Raw genomic sequence first — 21,021 nt, 5'->3', positions numbered from 1 at the left:
TGGAGTCGTAAGCGATTACAGATTAAACGTGTCCCGTAGTTATGGATGCGTAAATGTACCCCCACCCGATTCCGTCCCCTACCCCTACCCCCGCCCCCATCCCCGATGCGGTGGGGTAGCCTAGTGGTTAAAGGGTCTGCTCGTCCCTCTGAACACCTTGGTTCTATTCGCCTTATGGGTACTTTGTCTGAAACCCATTTCTGATGTCCGCTGCCGTTGCTAAAAGCGGCGCAAAACCATACTCACTCACTGAGGAGGAAAACGAGCAACACGTGGATTCACGAATATTCGACAATATTTCAGTCATATCATGTCTTTTAAAATAAAACTAAAATTCACTGGCAAATTACAACACTCCTAAAAATCTGTGTCCATTGTTTCATTTGAAACAATAACTTGATTTACAACTGGAAGTCTCGACACAAATTCAACATTCAAAGAAGTGGGACATTTTTTTGACTCCAGTATTCACTGGACCAGTTTATTTTTCACAGAATAACCAAGCCTCGGGTAATATTTTGCAAACCGTGGCACGAATGAGTGACGGCTATATCAACACAATGCAAGTTGACATTAGTGCTTTCAGCAAATATAAAGTGCACCCTACGTGTACTTTCCTTTGTCCCTTAGTGTAATATTTCGATCAAAGAATATAAAATATATGAACATGATATAAACTGAAAGAAGTAGAAATGAGTTTTGTGATTATTTAATACTATCGGTATGAAATTAAGTCAGTATAAAAAATGAAACAATGAGCCTTTTTTACCTGCCATTACTTTCATTCTATTTTCCAGATACAAGGCTCGATTGGGACAAATAAAACCTCGTGTAAACACTATCGTGCAATTCGTTACCAGCTCGTGTTATTCCGGGACGAGCTGAAAGGAGGTTACGGAAAGGGGCGAGTGGTGACGAATGTTTTCGTTCACGTGCCCATTACGTCACACTACAAACAAATGGAAATGATCTATTAAAAACCCTCATTGTCTTCAAATCATCGTGTAGGCCTAATTTCTGTTAAGTACACATGTCCATGTTTTTTTGGTCATGTTGTAGGAAATATAGGCCGAATCTGGTAATACATTTTTTTTCTATTTACAGGACACTGACGACTTGAATGCACTTTTGAGGGTTGACGGTTTCCTATGTTGCTGGAGGTAGTGAGCGCGGTACGACTGGTCAGCTGGCCCCCATGTTGCATCTGGTATCATGGCCATCTTGACCCTCTGAAATACAACACGTGTCAATGACGATAATAATACTGTTATTATTATCACATGAAATAAGATGAAAAGATTTTAATGAAACTTATGAAAACGTATTAACTGCTCACTGCCAGGTCGATGGTTATTTGATCCTGGCATGCATGTTACCCGTGAAGATCAGGGATACAACTGATCTTCAGTACCCATACGTGACGTAAGACCGACGGGGTCGGGTGGTCAGACTCGCTGACTTGCTTGACACATGTCATCGTATCCCAGTCGCGTACATTGCTCGTGCTATTGATCACTAGAATGTCTGGTCCGAACCTGATTATTTATAGATTGATGCAGTGCAGCTGGGATATTGCAGAGTGCAGTTAAACAACAAACAAACATTTTGTCGTAAATCTTAACACAAGGTTAGGGTTGCTGGAAACATTTTGTAACCCCTGACGAAGGTTGGCAAGAAAGACCAGACACGTCGTGTTGTAAATCCCTATCATTCGTTGTCATGTAACCCACAGAACTGAGGTCTTGTACTCACCTGTAACAGACTTCCCTCTTGTTTCTTAACAGCAACCACCATCATCACAAAGAAAGGAATTAACGGAAGAGCCGCGATGATCCAACCAATCACAGTCGTGTAATAAGGATAGACATACTTGCCGTATGTCGGCGGTTTGTACTGAGTGAAGGTGAAGATGAGAGTTGTCTGGAAAAAGAAAGTACTTTCTGGCATATATACGGTACACAATACGAATTATGTGGCGGTGAATCGTACATCTATTATTTATCTGCTTCTACGTATTTTTTTTTTCATTGTTATTCGTTTTAAAACAACTCCACAATTTTATTTGATAAGGAAACATCAATCACATCAACTTGCATGAGAAAGCATAATGCAAGCACGTTGTAAAGAACTCCACCGTTTGTAAGATTTCAGTATTTATATATTTAAGAATTGGAATAAAATTGTAGAGTAAAAGTAAAATCAATGATTAAATGCTGTTGATTTTTGGTATTGCGTGAATGATTTTATTTTTATGCCCCAATCAGCTACATTCTATAAGCTGGTGGTCTAAATAATTGAGTATGGATCATTGATCTATGTTACAGAGATACGATCACCTGTGCAAACAAATCAGCGAGCCTGACCACCCGATCCCGTTAGTCGCCTCTTACGACATGCATGGGTTACTGAAGATCTAAACAGGATCTTCACGGATATGTTATTGCGTGACTTTGCTCGATATACGATTGATGTGAGAGACGCGTCAGCAAGCGCTATCATCTAACCAGAAGCATGGCAGGTGTGATATAACACCACGTGATCTTAAAGAACAGAGGAACTTGTCTGCCAATCATCATCTCAATGTCGTCACTGAAACGGTCAATTCCTGGAACCAAAAAACGCATGCATAAATTCCCAGAAAATATATTTTTAACTGACTAAAAAGCCATTAAAAATGGGAACGTATTCGTAAAATATCTACGAAGAGTTATGTAATGTCCCAAAACAGGTACGTAAATGTCCGTAAACAATTATGTAAATGTCGACAAACACATGGATCTATATGAATGATCTGTAAATAAATGGTTCGCTTTGATGTCATCGAATGGAATCGATAATTTATCATGGAAATTACTTGTTTTCACTGTGTCCGTTTTTGATAACTTAGTTCCAATGAATATAGGTCACATCCTGTTGTATTAATCTTACACCTACTGTGCACTTCACGTGAACACGGCAAAATAACGTGCACGGTCATGTCAATGAACTCATTCGTATTCTAGAACAAGGATAGTTCTCAGTACATCATACCATAGATCCAGGCGACTGTAACACACTCCAGCAATCCCGAGAAGATGAGGAAAATGGCGACTATGTACCAGTCAAGCAGCTGGAATACGTATATCCCGCCCTGAAAAGGACGTTGGAAAACATTTTTAGGTGGTAATTTCATCAAAGTTCACAAAGAATCTCCGTCAGATTGAGCACTTGTGTTTAGTTTTGTCCGACCCACCCTATGCATATTCTGTATTTTCGATTAGATGAGATGATTTTGGTATTCGATTAGACGAGATGATTATAAATAAATATATAAGATATCTGATGATATGCTGAAAGACATCCGATGGTATGCTGAACAAATGTCTGACGATATATCAATATATGTCATACAAAAATCTAACGATATACTTAAGAACGATACGATGATATATTGAACAAATGTCTGATGATGGGATGAGCGATGTTTGATGATATTTGAAGAATGCCTGAAGATCTGTTGAGAACTGGTTAAAAATATCTGATCATATTTTCAGAACTGGTCTAAGGATGTCGACATATTGAATAATGTCTGATGATATGATGACAATTTCTGATGGGACCTGGTTGGACAATGTCTGGCGATATGTTGAAAAACGTCTGACGATATGTTGAAAAATGTCTGACGATAAATTGAAGAATGTCTGGCGATATGTTGAAAAATGTCTGGCGACATATGTTGAAGAATGTCTGACGATATATTGAAGAATGTCTGACGATATATTGAAGAATATCTGGCGATATGTTGAAGAATGTCTGACGATATATTGAAGAATGTCTGGCGACATATGTTGAAGAATGTCTGACGATATATTGAAGAATGTCTGGCGATATGTTGAAGAATGTCTGACGATATGTTGAAGAATGTCTGACGATATATTGAAGAATGTCTGGCGACATATGTTGAAGAATGTCTGACGATATATTGAAGAATGTCTGACGATATGTTGAAGAATGTCTGACGATATGTTGAAGAATGTCTGACGATATATTGAAGAATGTCTGACGATATGTCTGACGATATGTTGAAGAATGTCTGACGATATAATGAAAAATGTCTGACGATATGTTGAAGAATGTCTGGCGATTTGTTGAAGAATGTCTGACGATATGTTGAAGAATGTCTGGTGATATGTTGAAGAATGTCTGACGATATGTTGGAGAATGTCTGGCGATATGTTGAAGAATGTCTGGCGATATGTTGAAGAATGCCTGGCGATATGTCTGACGATATGTTGAAGAATGTCTGACGATATGTTGAAGAATGTCTGATGATATGTTGAAGAATGTCTGGCGATATGCTGAAGAATGTCTGGCGATATGTCTGACGATATGTTGAAGAATGTCTGACGATATGTTGAAGAATGTCTCATGATATTTTGAGAACTGGTTCAAGAATATCTGATGATATATTGTCGACACATACCTCAGTCGTCATCACTAGTCCAAGAAGAAATGACACAATGCAGTAGATTCCATTCACTGTTACTCTCCATCTTATCAGCTTGGGATATTCATCTAAGATGGCAGTTACCACAGTTTCAACCATTGAAAACTGAAAAATAGATCAAAATGTATTTCAAAGTGAAACTGGAACGGATATAATTCTCACCATGCAAGGTCTAATAACATCCAATCAAACAGAATTTTTTTCCCAACATCTATTTTGTGTTCCCTGTGGAATTCAGTGTCTGGAGCATTTATAGAACTAAAGTTATACCTCCGTGCTATTGAAATCAGATTGTTAGAAGAGATGTGGAAACAGTGAAGAAAGAGTTACGCCCCTTTGATAAACAAAGGGCAAAGGCACTGTTTGTGTTTCCCCAGACCATAAGCCTCATTGACAAGGATCTTGAACGACATAATTTAAGATAACCCAGATATTAAATATGCACTAATAACGGTTTACGCTGAGTGAAATACAAAACGATTATTGATGGGTATTCTGCACCTCAACATTATCATTATTAAGTCGGAAAAGTTAAATGGAATGAGGAAATCATATTAAAGAACCACTCAAAATCATGTGATCACAAAAGGTTAGCATATATCAAACGACCTGATGACGTAATACATGACGTCACAATATGACGTAATAATAAGACTAAAGTAAAATGGAAAAAATGAAACCTTCCCAACTAACAGTATGTGTGGGATTTGAAGAATTACTGCTTGCACTAAAACGTCATATCGTGTACGAAATACATCATTTTGATAATTTCTATAACCCCGAGGCTCTATATTTTCCTTGGCAAAAGCGTACATAGTTGATGATGCTCCTACCAGAGAGTCGAGTGACAGGAGGATGAGCATGATGAAAAACATGACACTCCACAGTTGAGGCAGCGGGAGTTGGGATAGCGCTTCCGGGTAAATAACAAAACCCAGTCCAGGTCCTGCAAAGTAAAATTCATACTTGATTTCTTACATGCAAAGTTTGATGATGTCAAACCATTGTGATCTCGTGTAATTGATGACTTTAGGGCATAGCACTATATCTCCTCGGAGGTATCTCGCGACATCTCTAGCAGAACAGAGTTTTGGATGACAAATATACATGTAGTTACCTGACGACACAACTTCAGCTATTGGAACTTTCGCCTCATGGGCCATGAATCCCAAGATGGAGAACACCACAAGACCAGCAAACAGACTTGTTCCTTCACACACAAACGTGCAAAAAACCGCATTCCTAAATTTAGGAAAAAATAGGAATTAGTGTGTGATCTTATTCCATCTCAGAATCGTATCACTGAGTGAGCCTGCCATTTCGCATGATAACAGAACGCATCGGCGCCTCAAACGTGTATGTATATTTACTGACGTTCAAACACAAGTAATTATTGGAACAATATCCTGATCTCTCAGCCACTAACACGACACTGGACTCAGCGATTACAGTTCTGTGCATAACAAAAACTAGCTACAGTAGTATATTACATATATCTGGCTATATATAACGTACGAGGGCGTTCATTAAAGATTTTCCCTAACCCAGTTCTGGTTTTCACATGTGGCTGAAATGTGAGTAATGACAATCTATGGATTATGTGGTAATTTTCAGCATTAAACTATGAAAGTCATTTCTTTGACAAGCGTTATATTGAAGCAAGGTGTGACAATGGAGCCATTTGAGTACCGAGCAGTGATCAAGTTTTTGTGGCACACCAATGGAGACGAAATGAAAGCAACGTATGGGAGGATGCCATATCGTTTGACGTAGTTAAACACCGGCATCGCCATTTTAAATATGTTCAGAAATCTGTGGAAATTCTTCATTCAGCCAATGAGGAAGACACTGTCCGTCAAGTGAAGATTGTCAATTTGGAAGATGGCCGTTTTACTGTTTGCCAGTTAGCCCATGATAATAGTATCATCAAACAATGGGAGAAGTGTCGAAGTCTTGGCTGTTGCTATGTTGAGAAGGACCAATAACTGTGCTCAGTTTCGTTCCACCAAGTCCACTGCATGTGGGTCAGGGGAAATCTTCAATGAACGCCCCTCGTATATATGAATATAAAATCGCAATATCATATGCATCATATTACATTTTGCTATGGCTGGTCGTTCATAGGTAATTCGCACTAAGTGTGTTTTAGAATCAGGTTATATGTGACAATAACGTGACATTATTTACACTGGTTTGGGCTTACGACTGTCATGGTAGAATGTACAGACAAATGTGTTTTGATTGACCTTTGACATGGCAGACGGTACATTTATGTAAAAACGTAACAATTTAGGACAGTTACGTGCAAACTCATGTGAAACATCGGAGAAAGAACTCGTGTATTTTCATACTGAACTTTCTAGAATATAATGTATAATTTCTGTGGGAGATGTTAGTTTATTGTTTCAAATGTTTGCTCTTGTTGCTATTAGATCTTCAATCCTATAATCATTTTGCTATTTTGAAAATATGTTACTCGTTGTTACGAACTCATTCAGATACTGACAAGTTGACCACTTTTAGTTATTTAGTCTTCCGATCTTATCATAAAATATATCAAATACGATTTTATGATTATAAAAAAAACCCGCGACCTTATGATAATACAACATGTAAGGCGATCTTATGACAAAAATGTAAGAAGACATCTTATGAAATTGTTTTCTAAGACACACATGATAATATGAAACGAACTACAATCTATCATAGCACAAAATCAAATTTTATCTTATGATAGTACAAAATCTAACACGATCTTATCATAAATCAAATGAAACACGAAACAAATGATCTTGTCAAAACAAAGTATGAATCGTGATGCTATGATAATACAAAATTATGAATGATCTTATCATAACACACAATGAAACCGTTACACGATCTTATCATAACTCAAAATGAAACTGTTACACGATCTTATCATAGCTCAAAATGAACCATCTAATACAAATGGCGTCTCTATTTTAATGCATTCACGTGGTATGACAGTCCTCACACATTGAAAAACTGCTCAGACTTATCTTCAGTATGGATGGTGTTAAACGATCGAGGTCCAGATATCTTGATCTACATGCGGACTTTGGGTAAAGTAGAGCCTTTGTCTCTTGCGCAAATACTTTGTGGAATTGTCGTGGCTCTAGCTGCTTATTTTCGAAGAACTGAATTAATTCAAAACTTCCTAACATTTATTTTCATGACTTTTCATATCGTCAATGTCATTAATATTTTGTCAAGAGTAAAATCAGTGGATTAACAATCTTTCAACACCATTTCGCTGTGGATAATTGTGATAAACTACCACATGCATATCACAGAACAGCCTGTGTAATGGAACACCTGAGTAAAATAACACTTATGCAATATAACAAATGTATGTAATAACATAAATAAATACCACCTGTATGCATACAGCACTAATTGAACAGCTTTGTAAATACGTATGACACGTAAAATGGCACTAAACTAAAACAGCGTCCATGTGACATAAATCTTATGCATAAACCGACTATGTACAATAACATAATCTCAAAACACTTTGATAGACATATGCATTTTCAAATTTTCATTTCCCTCCAACTGAACCTAAATGGTGCAATTAAAGATGATGGTATGAAAAGTTATGATAATCTTGTGATTGAGACAGACTTAGTTTTGCTTCTTAGAACGCTCTCACAGTACCTCCTTGAATTAAGCAGGTATGGCAGATCACATCCACTCTCCTTACCCGGACACGTCACCTTTACTTATCAAAAAATATCTAAGAATCAGTATGGATCATGGAAACATGCATGAAAAGTGAATCTCATCTAGCTAAAACATGAACAGATCGCTGCAATGGACAGATAAACATCCTGCAGAAACTCGAGACGTCTAGCATGGATATCAGCATATTAGCTGTTAGGTCATGGACTAAATACAATAATACCGTATGAGTATGTAAACGTCCACTACAAAAATTATACTAATCGATGTCTATGTCTAGTCTATGAATATCCGCACTGAACGGACCCAAGGTGAAGGTCAAAGAGGTACGCATATGTCCATTTGCCAGAAAGTCAAATATCACAAAACATATTTTGGATGTTCAAAGTCTTGGTGATATGAATGTAGCATTACGTGATGCAGCATTTTACAGAGCATCATAAAGGATACGAATTTAAAGGTGTCAACGCGACGTTTCGGAGTATATGCTTGCTCCTTCATCAAGTGACGTTTCGGGGGGTATACTTGCTCCTTAAGAATAAAGAAACTGACTTCCATCTTGAAAAGTGATGAAGCAGCAAGTATACACTCCAAAATGTCTTGTTATTGTGCACCATAAAGAAGCTGACAACAAATCAAAGGAAACAAAGCATAAAGTATGAAGGATATGTGTTGTGATACCTTCAGTAATTCAAGGATTGATTTACATGTTACATATTGACTATGCTTTCGATGTTGATTTCATGTGTAAACCACAATCAGTTTTACCATAGAAATAATAATCATACTCATAAGCATTAATACAGTTCCACCGACTTTTCCTTTCCCGATATATGCTACATTTAAGAAATGACCTGTGTAATTCATTGTTGAAAACACTCCAAAAGAGAAGCTGACTGATAAAACCGAAAGCCTGGTATTGTCATCACTCACATATAAGATGGAGCTGTCACTGGCAATCCTGTTACTTGGCTCTACACACGAAGTCTGCAGACTGAAAAGTATCGGCGCCCGACTCCCAACACGACACATTGTGCTTTGAAGGACAAATATTGTCACTTTCTGTGAGGGCTTTTTAGAAAATGTAAAGATGAAGAAAAACCAAGTTGTATGGATAGTCAACTTCTTCATTGCCATAAGTGCTACGTTTCGGCGTAGGTACTAATACCGTTATCAAGCACAATCACTTGCTTGATAACGTTGTTAGTACCTACCTTGAAAGGTCGTACTCATTGCAATAAAGAAGAACTTGGTTTTCCTGCAAATCTTGTCACCATATGAATCAGTACTATCTCTGCAATCAATAGCAACACCATCTTACAGATGGCCTTAGCAGGCAACTGGGAAAGAGAGAGAGCGCTTTACGCTGCACTCGGCAATATTCCAGCTGTCCGTAAATCCAGCGATCATGTGTTAACCAGCTAGCCTGACCACCCGATCCCGTTAGTCGCCTCTTACGACAAGCGTGGGTTTCTGAATGTCGTCATTAGTATCCTTGGCCATTCATTGTGCCGTTCATTCTGTTTTGTTTTTTTTTGTAACTGGATGGTACCTATATCTGACACAGCAGCAAACCTACTCCAACGGTCATTCAAGTGTTTTCAGATTAGGCCTTGTGATGTTATTTCGGAACAGGAATTCATATCAGGTGGCGCATGATTAAAACTCATGTGTACAATTCCTCATTTGAGACATGACCTTGAGTCCATACGTGGAATTGATACATTTCAACTAATAAGACTGAATGTTACCTAAGACAGTTGGTGTTGAACTTGGTGTAGCTGGCCATGGTGATAATGCAGCCCCAGGCCGGACCCAGGGAGTAGAACACCTGAAGACAGGCTTCCAACCACACCTGAAATACAGGGAGAAACGTCATCCTCAGCGACACCTATGGTCCTGGCCCAGATTTTCCAAGCTCTCTTAGCGCTAAGATAGTCGTAACTGCCATACATTAACTTATGACTATCTTAGCCCTAAGAGAGCTTCGAAAATCTAGGCCCTGGTTTCATAAATCTTGAAACTAATAAAACTAACAATAAATGTCAGGAATAACTCTGTTAGGTCATTTGCAGAAAAAAATGCTTCGAATGATGAAAGAGGTGTCACTAGACCAAATCGAATGTAAACCATACAATAAATGTTAGGAATGACTCTTTTAAGTCATTTGCAGACAACATGGTTTGAATGATGAACATGAGCTAAAGCATACAGGTGTTGGGAAAGATTCCTTCAAATACTTGATTGAGCTACTGTTACACTTCTTGGTGGTGTGTGGTTACAAATCAGGTGAAGTTAAGCAACGTTGGCCGCATCTTTGGATGGGTGACCATGTTTGGCAGTTTGATTCTTTAGAGTCCTGTCCTGTCCCAAAAACGAAACGCACGTGATACATGTGGTCTCACATTTGGCAAGTGAGTTTGTTCAAATCTGTCTCTGTTCACCCAGCAGAAAAAGAGAGTACACAGTTATGTCACTATAGCCTTCTAGCACCTAACGGGCACCTATGAGTTATACAGGGTAACGTCTGTGTAATATGGTGTGCTATTCATTGGTAGTGGCGTCATTATTATTTTCACTTTGAAGTGTTTGAATACAAAGGGAGCTGCAGTTCGTTGAATTATTGTAAGTTCAAACCTCTGTTGATATATTCTTATAATGGTAGTGAGTTAACATAAAAATGTTGAACAAATAATAATTTCACGATATCACTCAAGGTTTCTACATTCAGAAACGTTGTCTTCTGATAACGAAAATTGTTTTGACGCTTCTGTTAAGTTTCTTTATGTCACGTCTCACAGCGGTGATAGGATGATAGTAGATCTTATGTGCACAAGGTATTGACGATGTGTTAGTGGATACAAGATGGTTTACTAGTGTGTCATGCAGACCCTGAAACAAATATATCAAAGAAAGCCCATGCAAGTCTTGAATATTTGGCAAGTTTTCACAGTTTCTGAAAAGAACATCAGGGTGTTCCTTTTCTTTATGTTTTAATATTATTTTTAAGAGCGGATTTACTGTAAAATATGTTCATCTCAGAGATTATATGTTAGTCTAGATGATTTACCTGTATCTCCAGGAGTTTATTGAAGTCAGGAGTGATGTAAAACAGAGCCCCATCTGTTCCTCCAGGTAGTGTGAGGCCACGCACCAGCAGGACAATCAGGATGACGTAAGGCAATGTAGCTGTCACGTACACAGCCTGAATAGGACAATCAGATTGACATAGGGCACTGTAGCTGTGCAATACACAGTCTGAACAAGACAATCAGACTGAAAAGCACAATACTTTCGCAACATCAATTTCTCCTATTCTATAATCTTAAAAATGAAATGACTATCTTCCAAAATGTAAACCTTCAATAGTTTTAAGGTTTACTGTTGTTATAAATCTGTTGGTGAGACGTTTTCGCATCAATCATTCCCAGAACACAGCTCACCTTCCCCACAGATCTCACACCTCTTACAACACATATGAAGATCACAACCCAAGATGCAAGAAGACACAACGCCAGCTCCCATTTGACAGGTCCAAGGTTGTTTATACCTCCAGATATACCAAGAGCTTTGTACCTGAAAATGAAAGTTAGTACATCTACAGAATACCAGATACCTACAAGCCATGTTGTTTAGTGCCACGCCACCCTAGTACTAGTAATAATGCTTACCATAAACCTTGCTCAAACCCTAAATTAACCCAAACCCTAACCAATTATGGAACGTAAGAAGCTTACACACACACACACACACACACACACACACACACACACACACACACACACACACACACACACACACACACACACACACACACACACACACACATACATACATACATACACACGTTAGCATATTGAATAATATCAACCAAGATAGTGCAGTCAGTGAAGTTTTAACTGCAAGATATTTTCAGCTTGGGACAAACTTTATCGTTGAACAACGTCTTTATTCGGATGATGAGACGTTCCGACACAGATTCTTGTATCGTTGTCAAGCACACGTGCCCAAGTATAATTACATCTTTGACAACGATACAAGAATCTGCATTTGTCCTTATTTGATTCACCAACTTCTAAACATGCCACTCAAAGAAGTTAAGATGGTTGCACATACTGCCAGAATTCCTCTGCAGCTGTGTGAGACAGAGAATCATTGTTCCACCAGCTGCCATCAATGTGGGAACCATTACTGTATGGAGCCATCACAGAGGTGTAAGTGGTGTTAGACGCTTCAGTCTCGTTCATACTTGTAGAATTGAACGCTGTAAAATGAAACATGCATGCATTAGTATTGTATTCCCAAATTGTCCATTATCAAAGACGGACTGAACAGTGTAATACTGTTTTGTAAAGATGAAAGACAAGTTCTGTGATCAGACACAGAAAGACTTTTTTGCGTAATGAAATTGTGATTTTTGTTCATGCCATAAACAGAAAGTTTGGAAGTCTTGTTAGGGACTGAAAGTTCGGTCCGGTTTGACAGAGCTCCGGATGTTTTGGACAAGTGGACAAGTTACTTCCTTTGATGTGATAACATGAACGTTTCACGTACAAAGTGTGAGTGAGTAAGTATGGTTTTTGAGAACACCAGAAATGGGTTTCATACATTGTACCCATCTGGGGAATCGAACGTGGGTCTTGGAGCAAACACTTTAACCACTGGGCCAACCCACAGCCCAGAACACGCTTGAAGACACTTGATACTAAGGATGTGTCCTTCATCTTCCAGTCTGGTTCTGATCTATTCCATAAATGAAGCTACTCAAAAGTTTCCACAGGTTTGGCTGCAAATAATGCTCCTTCATCTCTTCTTCAGTTTGCTCCTTGAAAGATTACATATTTGGATGCTCAATGTCTCTCCGTACAAAGGAAAAGACGTAGCCCCCTTTTTAAGCCATGTAGTTTTAAAAATATTGGCACACCATATCCTCACATATTGAATGATGATATGCTTACCTCCTGTAAGTTGATTTAATGCTTTGACACTTGTAACGCAGGAGTCGGTGTTCCAGTTGTTGTTGCAGTCTGTCCAAGGTAAGGTGGCTCTACAAGAGTAGACGGTGTAGTACAGTGCCCAGGCACAGATCACGGTCAGGTACACCACACAGCAGAAACACATGGCCAACATGCCGAGGCCCAAACCTGGAACAGAGAACAAGTCTCGTTATTATATCGAGATTGACCCAAGATGATGTTAAGTCAACTGGCATTTAGTAAGGTACAGGTGGAATGGGGTTATAACGTCAAACTCGAGATGACTGCATCAATAATGAACAGCCAAAGAAATGCAGCTCTGGTTTTTGACAAATTTTTAAATAGAAGATATAAACATGAAGGCTTCCTTTTATGAGACTTCATTTTTTCGAAACTTGCGTTTCTTTTCTGTTCAGTATGCACTACGACGTGCATTCTCAACTGTACATTCACAAGCTCTGCTTGATGGTGAACTGTCAGGCATAAACACTTTGGATTAAACAAACATTTACAAATGCTATCGAAACGTTTCTTATCAGACATGGTCGCCGAAAAGTTGATTAGGCAATTGCAACATATTATGGTCTTGTACAAATCCATCACGATGGAATGACCATCAGATGTCTTTTTGAATAACATACCTATCAAGCAGTACCTCATGGGTACAGTGAGTGAAGCCCATTTCTGAGATCCCCCGTTGTGATATTGCTGTAATATTGCTAAAAGCGACCGAAGACTAAACTCACTGACTTTTAGGGAGTAAGGGCGATCCAGTGCTTACTTAGCCCAGGGTGTTTGCGGCGAGGTGTGTCCCTTTGGCGTGCTAAGACATCTTTTCTTGGTTCAAATATCATTTTCCTCTGATTACCTGTCTGAGCCAGCATAATGTCCATAATGCGTTTCTAGAATATGATGAAAGTCTGAGACTTCGGGAACATTATGCTGGGACACTGTGACCCAGCTGGAATATTGTCCACGGCTGCATTAAAACAAACGCATCCACTGTACATTTTGATCTGAATAAACTCACCCTTCAAAAGTGGACAAAGACTCCATACATGTGTCGGACTCATGGCTGAAAACTGTCCCAGCGACATCTCCAGGAAGAACAGAGGCAGACCACACAGCACAAGACACACGACGAAGGGAATCAAGAAGGCACCTAGAATGAATGAATGAATGAATGAATGAATGAACGAACGAACGAACGAACGAACGAACGAACGAATGAATGAATTGTGCCATCTACCAAATACCATACGATGGGCTGTGCGTAATTCATCTTTCCAAGGGAGCATGCAACTCTTTGAAAATATAATGACGGACATCCTTCAGTAAAGATCTTAATCCTCGATGCCTGTAAAACTTGATTTATTCTTTACGTTTTTACAATGGAATAATGAAAAACTTTATTAACATACAGCTTCAGATTTGTTTGTTATAGCGACACCCGATGTGATTTGTTGTTTAACACCGCATTCGGCAATATTCCAGTTATATTGCAGCAGTCCGTAAACAACTGAGCCTGGACAGGGCAATCCAGTGATCAACAGCATGAGCTCCGATCTACGTAAATGGGATGTGATGACACGTGCCAACCAAGTCAGCGACCCGATCGCTTAGTCGCTTCTTAAGACAAGCGCAGGTTACTGAGGACAAATTCTAATCAGGATCTTCAAGGTTCATTCAGTGTTGATCCGTATACGGTTAGTAGGAAGACATGGGAAGTGATGAGAGGTGTAAACAGTAAACCACAAATTGCCTTTGTTAAAATTACGTTTTCCTGTTATTCTCCAACTTCTAGAATGTCAATGAAATAGTTTCATTCAGTGCATATTACTGATTAAAACCGACACGTGTATGTGAAGGTGCGACTAGACAGAATGATCAAAACACGTGGTGATATTCAGTGTCAACAGAGAATTTGATAGTCAAATGATTTCATCGTCAATGGCAATTTTATAAAAGAGAGACATACTGACCTCCTCCGTTTCTGTTACAGATATATGGGAATCGCCAAACGTTGCCGAGGGCAACACAGAATCCTACTACAGACAGAATGTATTCCAGCTGTGAGGCCCAGTGTCCCCTCTCGTTGTCGTCTCTTTCGTCTTCGTCATCGACGCAGTCTTTGGAATCCATCATGGCGACGGATTCGTAGGACTTCTCGTCGAACTTCGAGTTGGAATTCATATTCTGAAATTGTCATAAATACCATGAAATCATCATCATCATCATCATCATCATCATCGTCGTCGTCGTCATTATCATCGCCACCGCCACCATCAGCAGTATCATGAATGTTAGTTATCGCCCCACATAGCCTGAGTGAGAGCGCACCCAACATGCCAACATGTAGCCTTTCACTGACATGTTTGTCTCCTAACTGCATTACATGGCAACAAATTAAAATGTCAAATGTCTAATAATTTCAGTGTTTTCAACACAGGGAACATATATTTGACTACGTAAGCGTCTTATATACAATACACATATACCACAAACAAAAGGTATGGGAACACCCTAAAATTTGATAGTCATATATAAACTTAATAGCGATGAGGTCATTCATAATATTACCCTAAGGCAAATGCACCTTTTCGTGTCCTCAATGGGTATTTTAAAGGATATGCTGGAGCATACAGTGAAGTCACCGATTCAGTATTCGCTGAGTTTGAGTGAAATGAAGCAATGTCAAAAACAGCGCAAAACAAGGGAGCTGAAAGAAAAAAGCACTATGCTTGATCCAAACACCCAAACACATCAGGCTCGTGCATGAAGAAGACAGACCTATGCATCTTGTAGCAACTGGGCTCTGGAAGTTTCGAATCGGTTCTGAGGAGGCCGGATCAAAACATAACGGTCATCTGCCCTTGATGTGTTTTTTTTTCTTTTCCGGGTGTCACGAGCGAGGTCTGTCCTGAATTCTGCCAGTTGCCTTGAACCTGTCCCTCAGCCCGTGAGCTACGGAGGGAGACACATGAAGAGGCCCGAAGCAACACTTCTAATGGATTTACCAACCTGTAATAATGCAAAGGCCCTACGTCTGTGCATGAGCTTAAAGCCTGCACTGTAGCATGGTGCAGACTGTGTCAGGTTTCAACGCTGTCTGTAGCTTCATTTAAAGAAAACGTTGCCAAAAGCTGCATGGGAAGTATGCTGTCTTTGGTTGTTTGAATTAAACATGGTGCTGGTGAGTTGAGCACCCTAGTTTTTCATTATTTTTGACAATGTTTCATTTCACTTAAACGAATACTGAATCAGTTGCTTCAATGCATGCTCTAACGCATCTTTTAAAGTGCCCATTAACACAAAACGTTGCATTTACCTGAGAGCATAAATGACCTAACCACGTTTAAGTTTACACATGACTACATTTTTATGGTGTTCCCATACTGTGTGTTCGTAGTATATATACATATTGCAAACAAAAAGTGTAGGAACACCCTAAAAACATATATTGTAACAAAAAATCATGTCTGATGTCTCTTGGCTTCAAGAACAGAGATAATCAATGAGAGTGATTCCAGCGAAGATGGCAGTATTATGGTGTATTTTATTAAGGTGACATACCTTTTCAGCTTCCAGGCTACAGTATCAAGTATAACAGTAAATTCCAGCACAAGTAACATCAGGCATGTCTACAGTCGCCATCTTGAATTCTTTGCCGTAACGTTTGCGTATCATGTGACTTTATGCCACCTATAAATAGGTCTGTCAAGGTTAGCGTCGGCGCGCCAGTTTTGACTCTCACAAGCAAGATAGGGTTCCGGGGTTACGTCACGGCTAAGTTCTCATTTTCGCATTATAGGACATTTTTATTGTATACATTTAAATTCACAAGGATATTATTAACACTTGGTCTGCTCTTTAACAATCTAGTTGTGGATAAGTGATTTGGGGGGTTTATTTTCAACATTGTTGAATCCGGAGTTCGTCTGACAGTTCCGAGAATCCGACAATCGATCCAGATTCATTCCGACAGAATAATCTGGATCAACAGATTCAAGTACACGTTACAGATACAGTCACATTTATCAATCATAAGTCGGGAGTGATTTATCATCAATATTACAGTTCACAGTTTACCTAATGCTCTGACAGTCGCTAACTGTCATCGAGATCCGGTGGGGTCCAAGGTCATTCCGACCTTCCTATGTTTACACCATCAAGTTACAGCCTCTGGCGAAGGTTTCCTCCACAGGGGATTATTGGAATCGCCTAACATCGAGACATACGTTTCTCACTGCAAGTTATAATAGGGATTTAGGTTCATTCTTTCATGCATCACATTTTGATAGCTGTTGGAGGTGTGTCCTCCTTGGTATTCATTCCGGTCACGTGGCTTCCGGAAGGTACTGTTTACATGGTGAAACCGCATTATCAGTGGTTTGAGTTGCGAGGGGAGCCAACTCTAAATACAGCTTGGACCTTTGACGTTTAGTTTCGTATCTGAGAGAATACATGGCGCTGCGAAAGCGATGTACGATATCGTCCGTCAGGTTCCTCATTAAAAATACTCAGGTTGTTATATTTAGACAACCATTTCCATCAATATGAATTATTGAGCTTCAATACTTTTCTGAGTGTTTGTCAGATATTACTAATTCTAGATCACCCACTAGCTGCTTACTGAAGGCACTCGGATGTGGGCCCACATTGTACACAGAGAGGTATTTTCTTAGTAATCCAATTCGATTTATAGAATTGCAGAGTACCGCATGATGTTGGAGTTACCGATGTCTAAGCCAGAAAAGGTAGGCCATTGTATTGTCCTTACTTGACAGTTGGATATCAAACAGTACTACATCGATGTCAACTACAAAGCTATGATAGTGCATTGACATGAAAACACGTGTGGGCCCACTTATTTTTTATCCCTATAGAGCAATTTGTGGGTGGGCCCACGTTTTAAGAAGATAAATAAATGTGCATACTGTGATTATGCATCGAGCAAACTGAAACTTCCAAACTGAAGTTCTTAAAGTGGACAGATATATGGGTTCATTTATGTGTTTTTCTTCAGAGATTTAGGTGGGCCCGCATTCTCCTGAAGGAGATAGAGGGGAGAGTAATCTCCCTTGAACAACTGATAATGCGGTTTCGCCGTTTACATTATCTGGATCCGGTTCCGGATACCGCAAGTTCGTATACTTTCAAGTTTCGAAGTTTATTGTGCAGTAAATTCACTTATATTGCCAGGGTTCTTGATTGAGACTGGCATAGAGTATTGCAAGACTGCTACACACAGGAGGACACAGGATGACAAGCGAGGGATTCAGTCCAGATGACAGTCGGTATCGTGTCGAGACCGTGCATTTTCAGTTTGGTGCTTTATTATAATAAACTCGTTATTGGAACTTTATTTACGCGTTGTGTGATCCTTCTGCATTTCGGCAGTTTCGACATTCACTATTTGTTAGGTCCTTGTGATATATTCTATATAAACATACATTGACGGCTAGGAATGAAAATTTATAATGATATTATCGCGGTTCGTGCTATTGAGTACAAAAGTCCAATGTGTCACTGTTGTAGCGTACATTGATATTTGGAAATAAGAATTCCGTAGTTTATATTTTTAATGAACTTGAAATAACGACGAAGTGATCAAAATCTAAGTAATAAGAAAAATGCTCCACATTTCGAAAAATATAAACATGTATTTGAAATAGCGTTAAATGTAAAGCTGAAGACAGCATCCACGCTCCAAAAGTAGTACCATTCGGTTTTCGAAATTGTTTGATTCATTATTTCCTTCATCAGACACTAAATGTGACCGAAATGATCGAAAAAACAAAAAGAATGATCGGAATTGTGCAAAATCGCGAAAGGTAAAGTTAAAGAAACAGTTCATTCCTCCAAAGTAGTACCATTTCGTAATTGAGACATTGTCTGATTCGTTATTACCGTTATTATGAAACTAAAAATTGCGTTCACAGAATACATCAGAGATCATTGTTCCTGCATATCGCTTTCAACCTTAGTAAAACTAACACGGATTCTTCAAGGATGTAGTGTCCTGTTCAAGAACAATAGAACTCGAGTTTTAAAAACTAAACACAAACAATAAAATCATCCAAAACAAAACATTAATATATACTGAAAAAAATAGTTAGAGATATTGGTATTTTTACCACTGATATGTTATCAGTATGTCAGTGAATATATCATACTTTCAATGTTTACAAATATCCGTAACTATTTTTGTCCAGTATATATTAATCTACATTCTAATTGATGGTGTCTCGTTATCAATCACAAAATAACGTCACTGCGTATCATCAACGAAATCAGAATATTTATAACTGATGATCATGTTTTGTTACCCTTCCCTATATTCCCCAAGCTTGGTCAATGGTCTTTGTGAAGGTGTTTACATCAACCGAACGAATACAATATTTGGATATGAATCAACACACACAAAAACACGGCCCGTGATATATTAGATATGTTTGTATGGAAATGACAAGCAAGGAATTCATGCAATGGATTCATGGAAAATACCCGTCCTCCCTTATTGAAGAATTCAAAATATATTTTAGTTTTTTCTACATGACATGTGATAATTTTATTTAGTTTCATTCATATGCCTCATTTCATTTGTTTATGTTTTGTATACTGTTGTGATAGTTTAATGGAGCTTTTATAAGATTTTATAGTATTTTTCACAGACACAAGGTCTCGCATAATAGGTATGAAAGAGAAGGGATATTTGAAGGAAGGAAAACAATAGAAAGGTTCAAGAGAAAAGCGCAAATGACAAATGCAAAAATGACTAAGAGGATCAACCATTTCGCGTCATTTTGTGTAACAACAATCACTATGCTTCGGTCATTTCATGAATTTTCACTAATAACTTAACAAAGTGGATCACAATTTCAGTATCACTTATTGTCACTGACAATGGGAACGCCTGTTGCATTCCAGCTTGGCTTTGAAGCATTTATGCCGTTTGTTTGACACTTGCTGTGTCCACAGCAGACACACTTCGCAAACCCCTGCCCATCACATACAGATGAAATGAAATTTCATGAAATAACTGGAGCATATTGTTTGTTGTTACACAATGGTTGACCCTCCTAGTCCTTTCACGAAATGACTGAATTGTTTAGTGTGTGTACGGTATATCTGTTGATAAATAGTCGTCCAAACTTACGTACAGTGTTCAACTGCGTGACAAATCCTCAGTTCTTCACATTACGAGATAGTATGCTCCACTTGCAAACACTTTTCTAGTCCCAGGAAGGTCACGTGACTAAATTCATCTCCCATAATACACTTGGGCCTTGGCTCGGACGTACTGTAAAGTTTGCGGGGTGATAAATAAAAAGGGTAAGCCTTGTACATGGATTAAGACCACCTTTGTGCTGGAGGTTGTCGGTGCTGTATTCAATTCAGTGTCAAATGCCCGTGTCCAACATATTCATGATTGTCAGATGAAAAGAAACCGAACGAGAGCTTCACATAAACCGTGTGTTCACGGAGTAACTGTGAATACACTTGTCATTACACGCAGTCCTTGGGAAGATTACGGGGTAGAATTTGTGAGAAAGTATCTGAAGCTGCTTGAATCTGATTCCGTTCTTGTTAACACAATTCCGGTTGATTCCTAGTTTTCCATCATCCTAGTTTTCGAAATAAACAAATGGCTGCTTCGAGGAAGCTTGCGTTTCCTTTGACACCGACATATTTTACAGAACTGTCTTCAACCAGTGCACCCGTGTAGATCCAGGTTTGAATTGGTCTACAATAACCCGTGATTGTCGTAACAGGCGATTAATAGATCGGACTAATCGGATGATCAGACTCGCTGACTTGGCTTGTTCGCTCAGTTGTCACATGTCATATGTCCAT

The 21,021-nt window shown here is 38.9% G+C and overlaps 2 protein-coding genes across 2 annotated transcripts in view; both read right to left on the bottom strand.

The window, feature by feature from the left end:
- The window catches only part of LOC137273555 (tubulin beta chain-like), an 80,203-nt gene that overhangs the window by 18,390 nt on the left and 40,792 nt on the right, over window positions 1-21,021 (bottom strand). The window lies entirely within an intron of this gene.
- Window positions 451-20,697, bottom strand: LOC137272432 (sodium- and chloride-dependent glycine transporter 2-like). Its single transcript, XM_067804812.1, has 15 exons — window positions 20,328-20,697; window positions 15,147-15,360; window positions 14,195-14,326; window positions 13,147-13,332; window positions 12,305-12,452; window positions 11,632-11,764; window positions 11,259-11,393; window positions 9,940-10,043; window positions 5,604-5,728; window positions 5,320-5,432; window positions 4,463-4,591; window positions 3,031-3,130; window positions 2,505-2,605; window positions 1,753-1,920; window positions 451-1,229 (listed from the first exon to the last, which is right to left on the bottom strand). The coding sequence occupies exons 2-15, from the start codon at window positions 15,355-15,357 to the stop codon at window positions 1,095-1,097; spliced, it is 1,920 nt and encodes a 639-aa protein (XP_067660913.1). The 5' UTR covers window positions 15,358-15,360; window positions 20,328-20,697; the 3' UTR covers window positions 451-1,094.

Source organism: Haliotis asinina, chromosome 2, assembly GCF_037392515.1.
Source record: "Haliotis asinina isolate JCU_RB_2024 chromosome 2, JCU_Hal_asi_v2, whole genome shotgun sequence".
In the NCBI taxonomy this organism is placed as follows: Eukaryota; Metazoa; Mollusca; class Gastropoda; order Lepetellida; family Haliotidae; genus Haliotis; species Haliotis asinina.
Note: the sequence above shows the minus strand (reverse complement) of the source record. Positions and strands in the feature narration are given on the sequence as shown.

Bases quoted from the DNA above. Each gene is read 5' to 3' on its own strand.
- LOC137272432 (XM_067804812.1), bottom strand. From the start codon at position 15,357: ATGAATTCCAACTCGAAGTTCGACGAGAAGTCCTACGAATCCGTCGCC. The intron at 5,729-9,939 runs GTAACATTCAGT...TCCTAAATTTAG, and splicing joins TTCAACACCAACTGTCTTAG to GAATGCGGTTTTTTGCACGT. The intron at 5,433-5,603 runs GTAACTACATGT...TTTACTTTGCAG, and splicing joins AGCTGAAGTTGTGTCGTCAG to GACCTGGACTGGGTTTTGTT.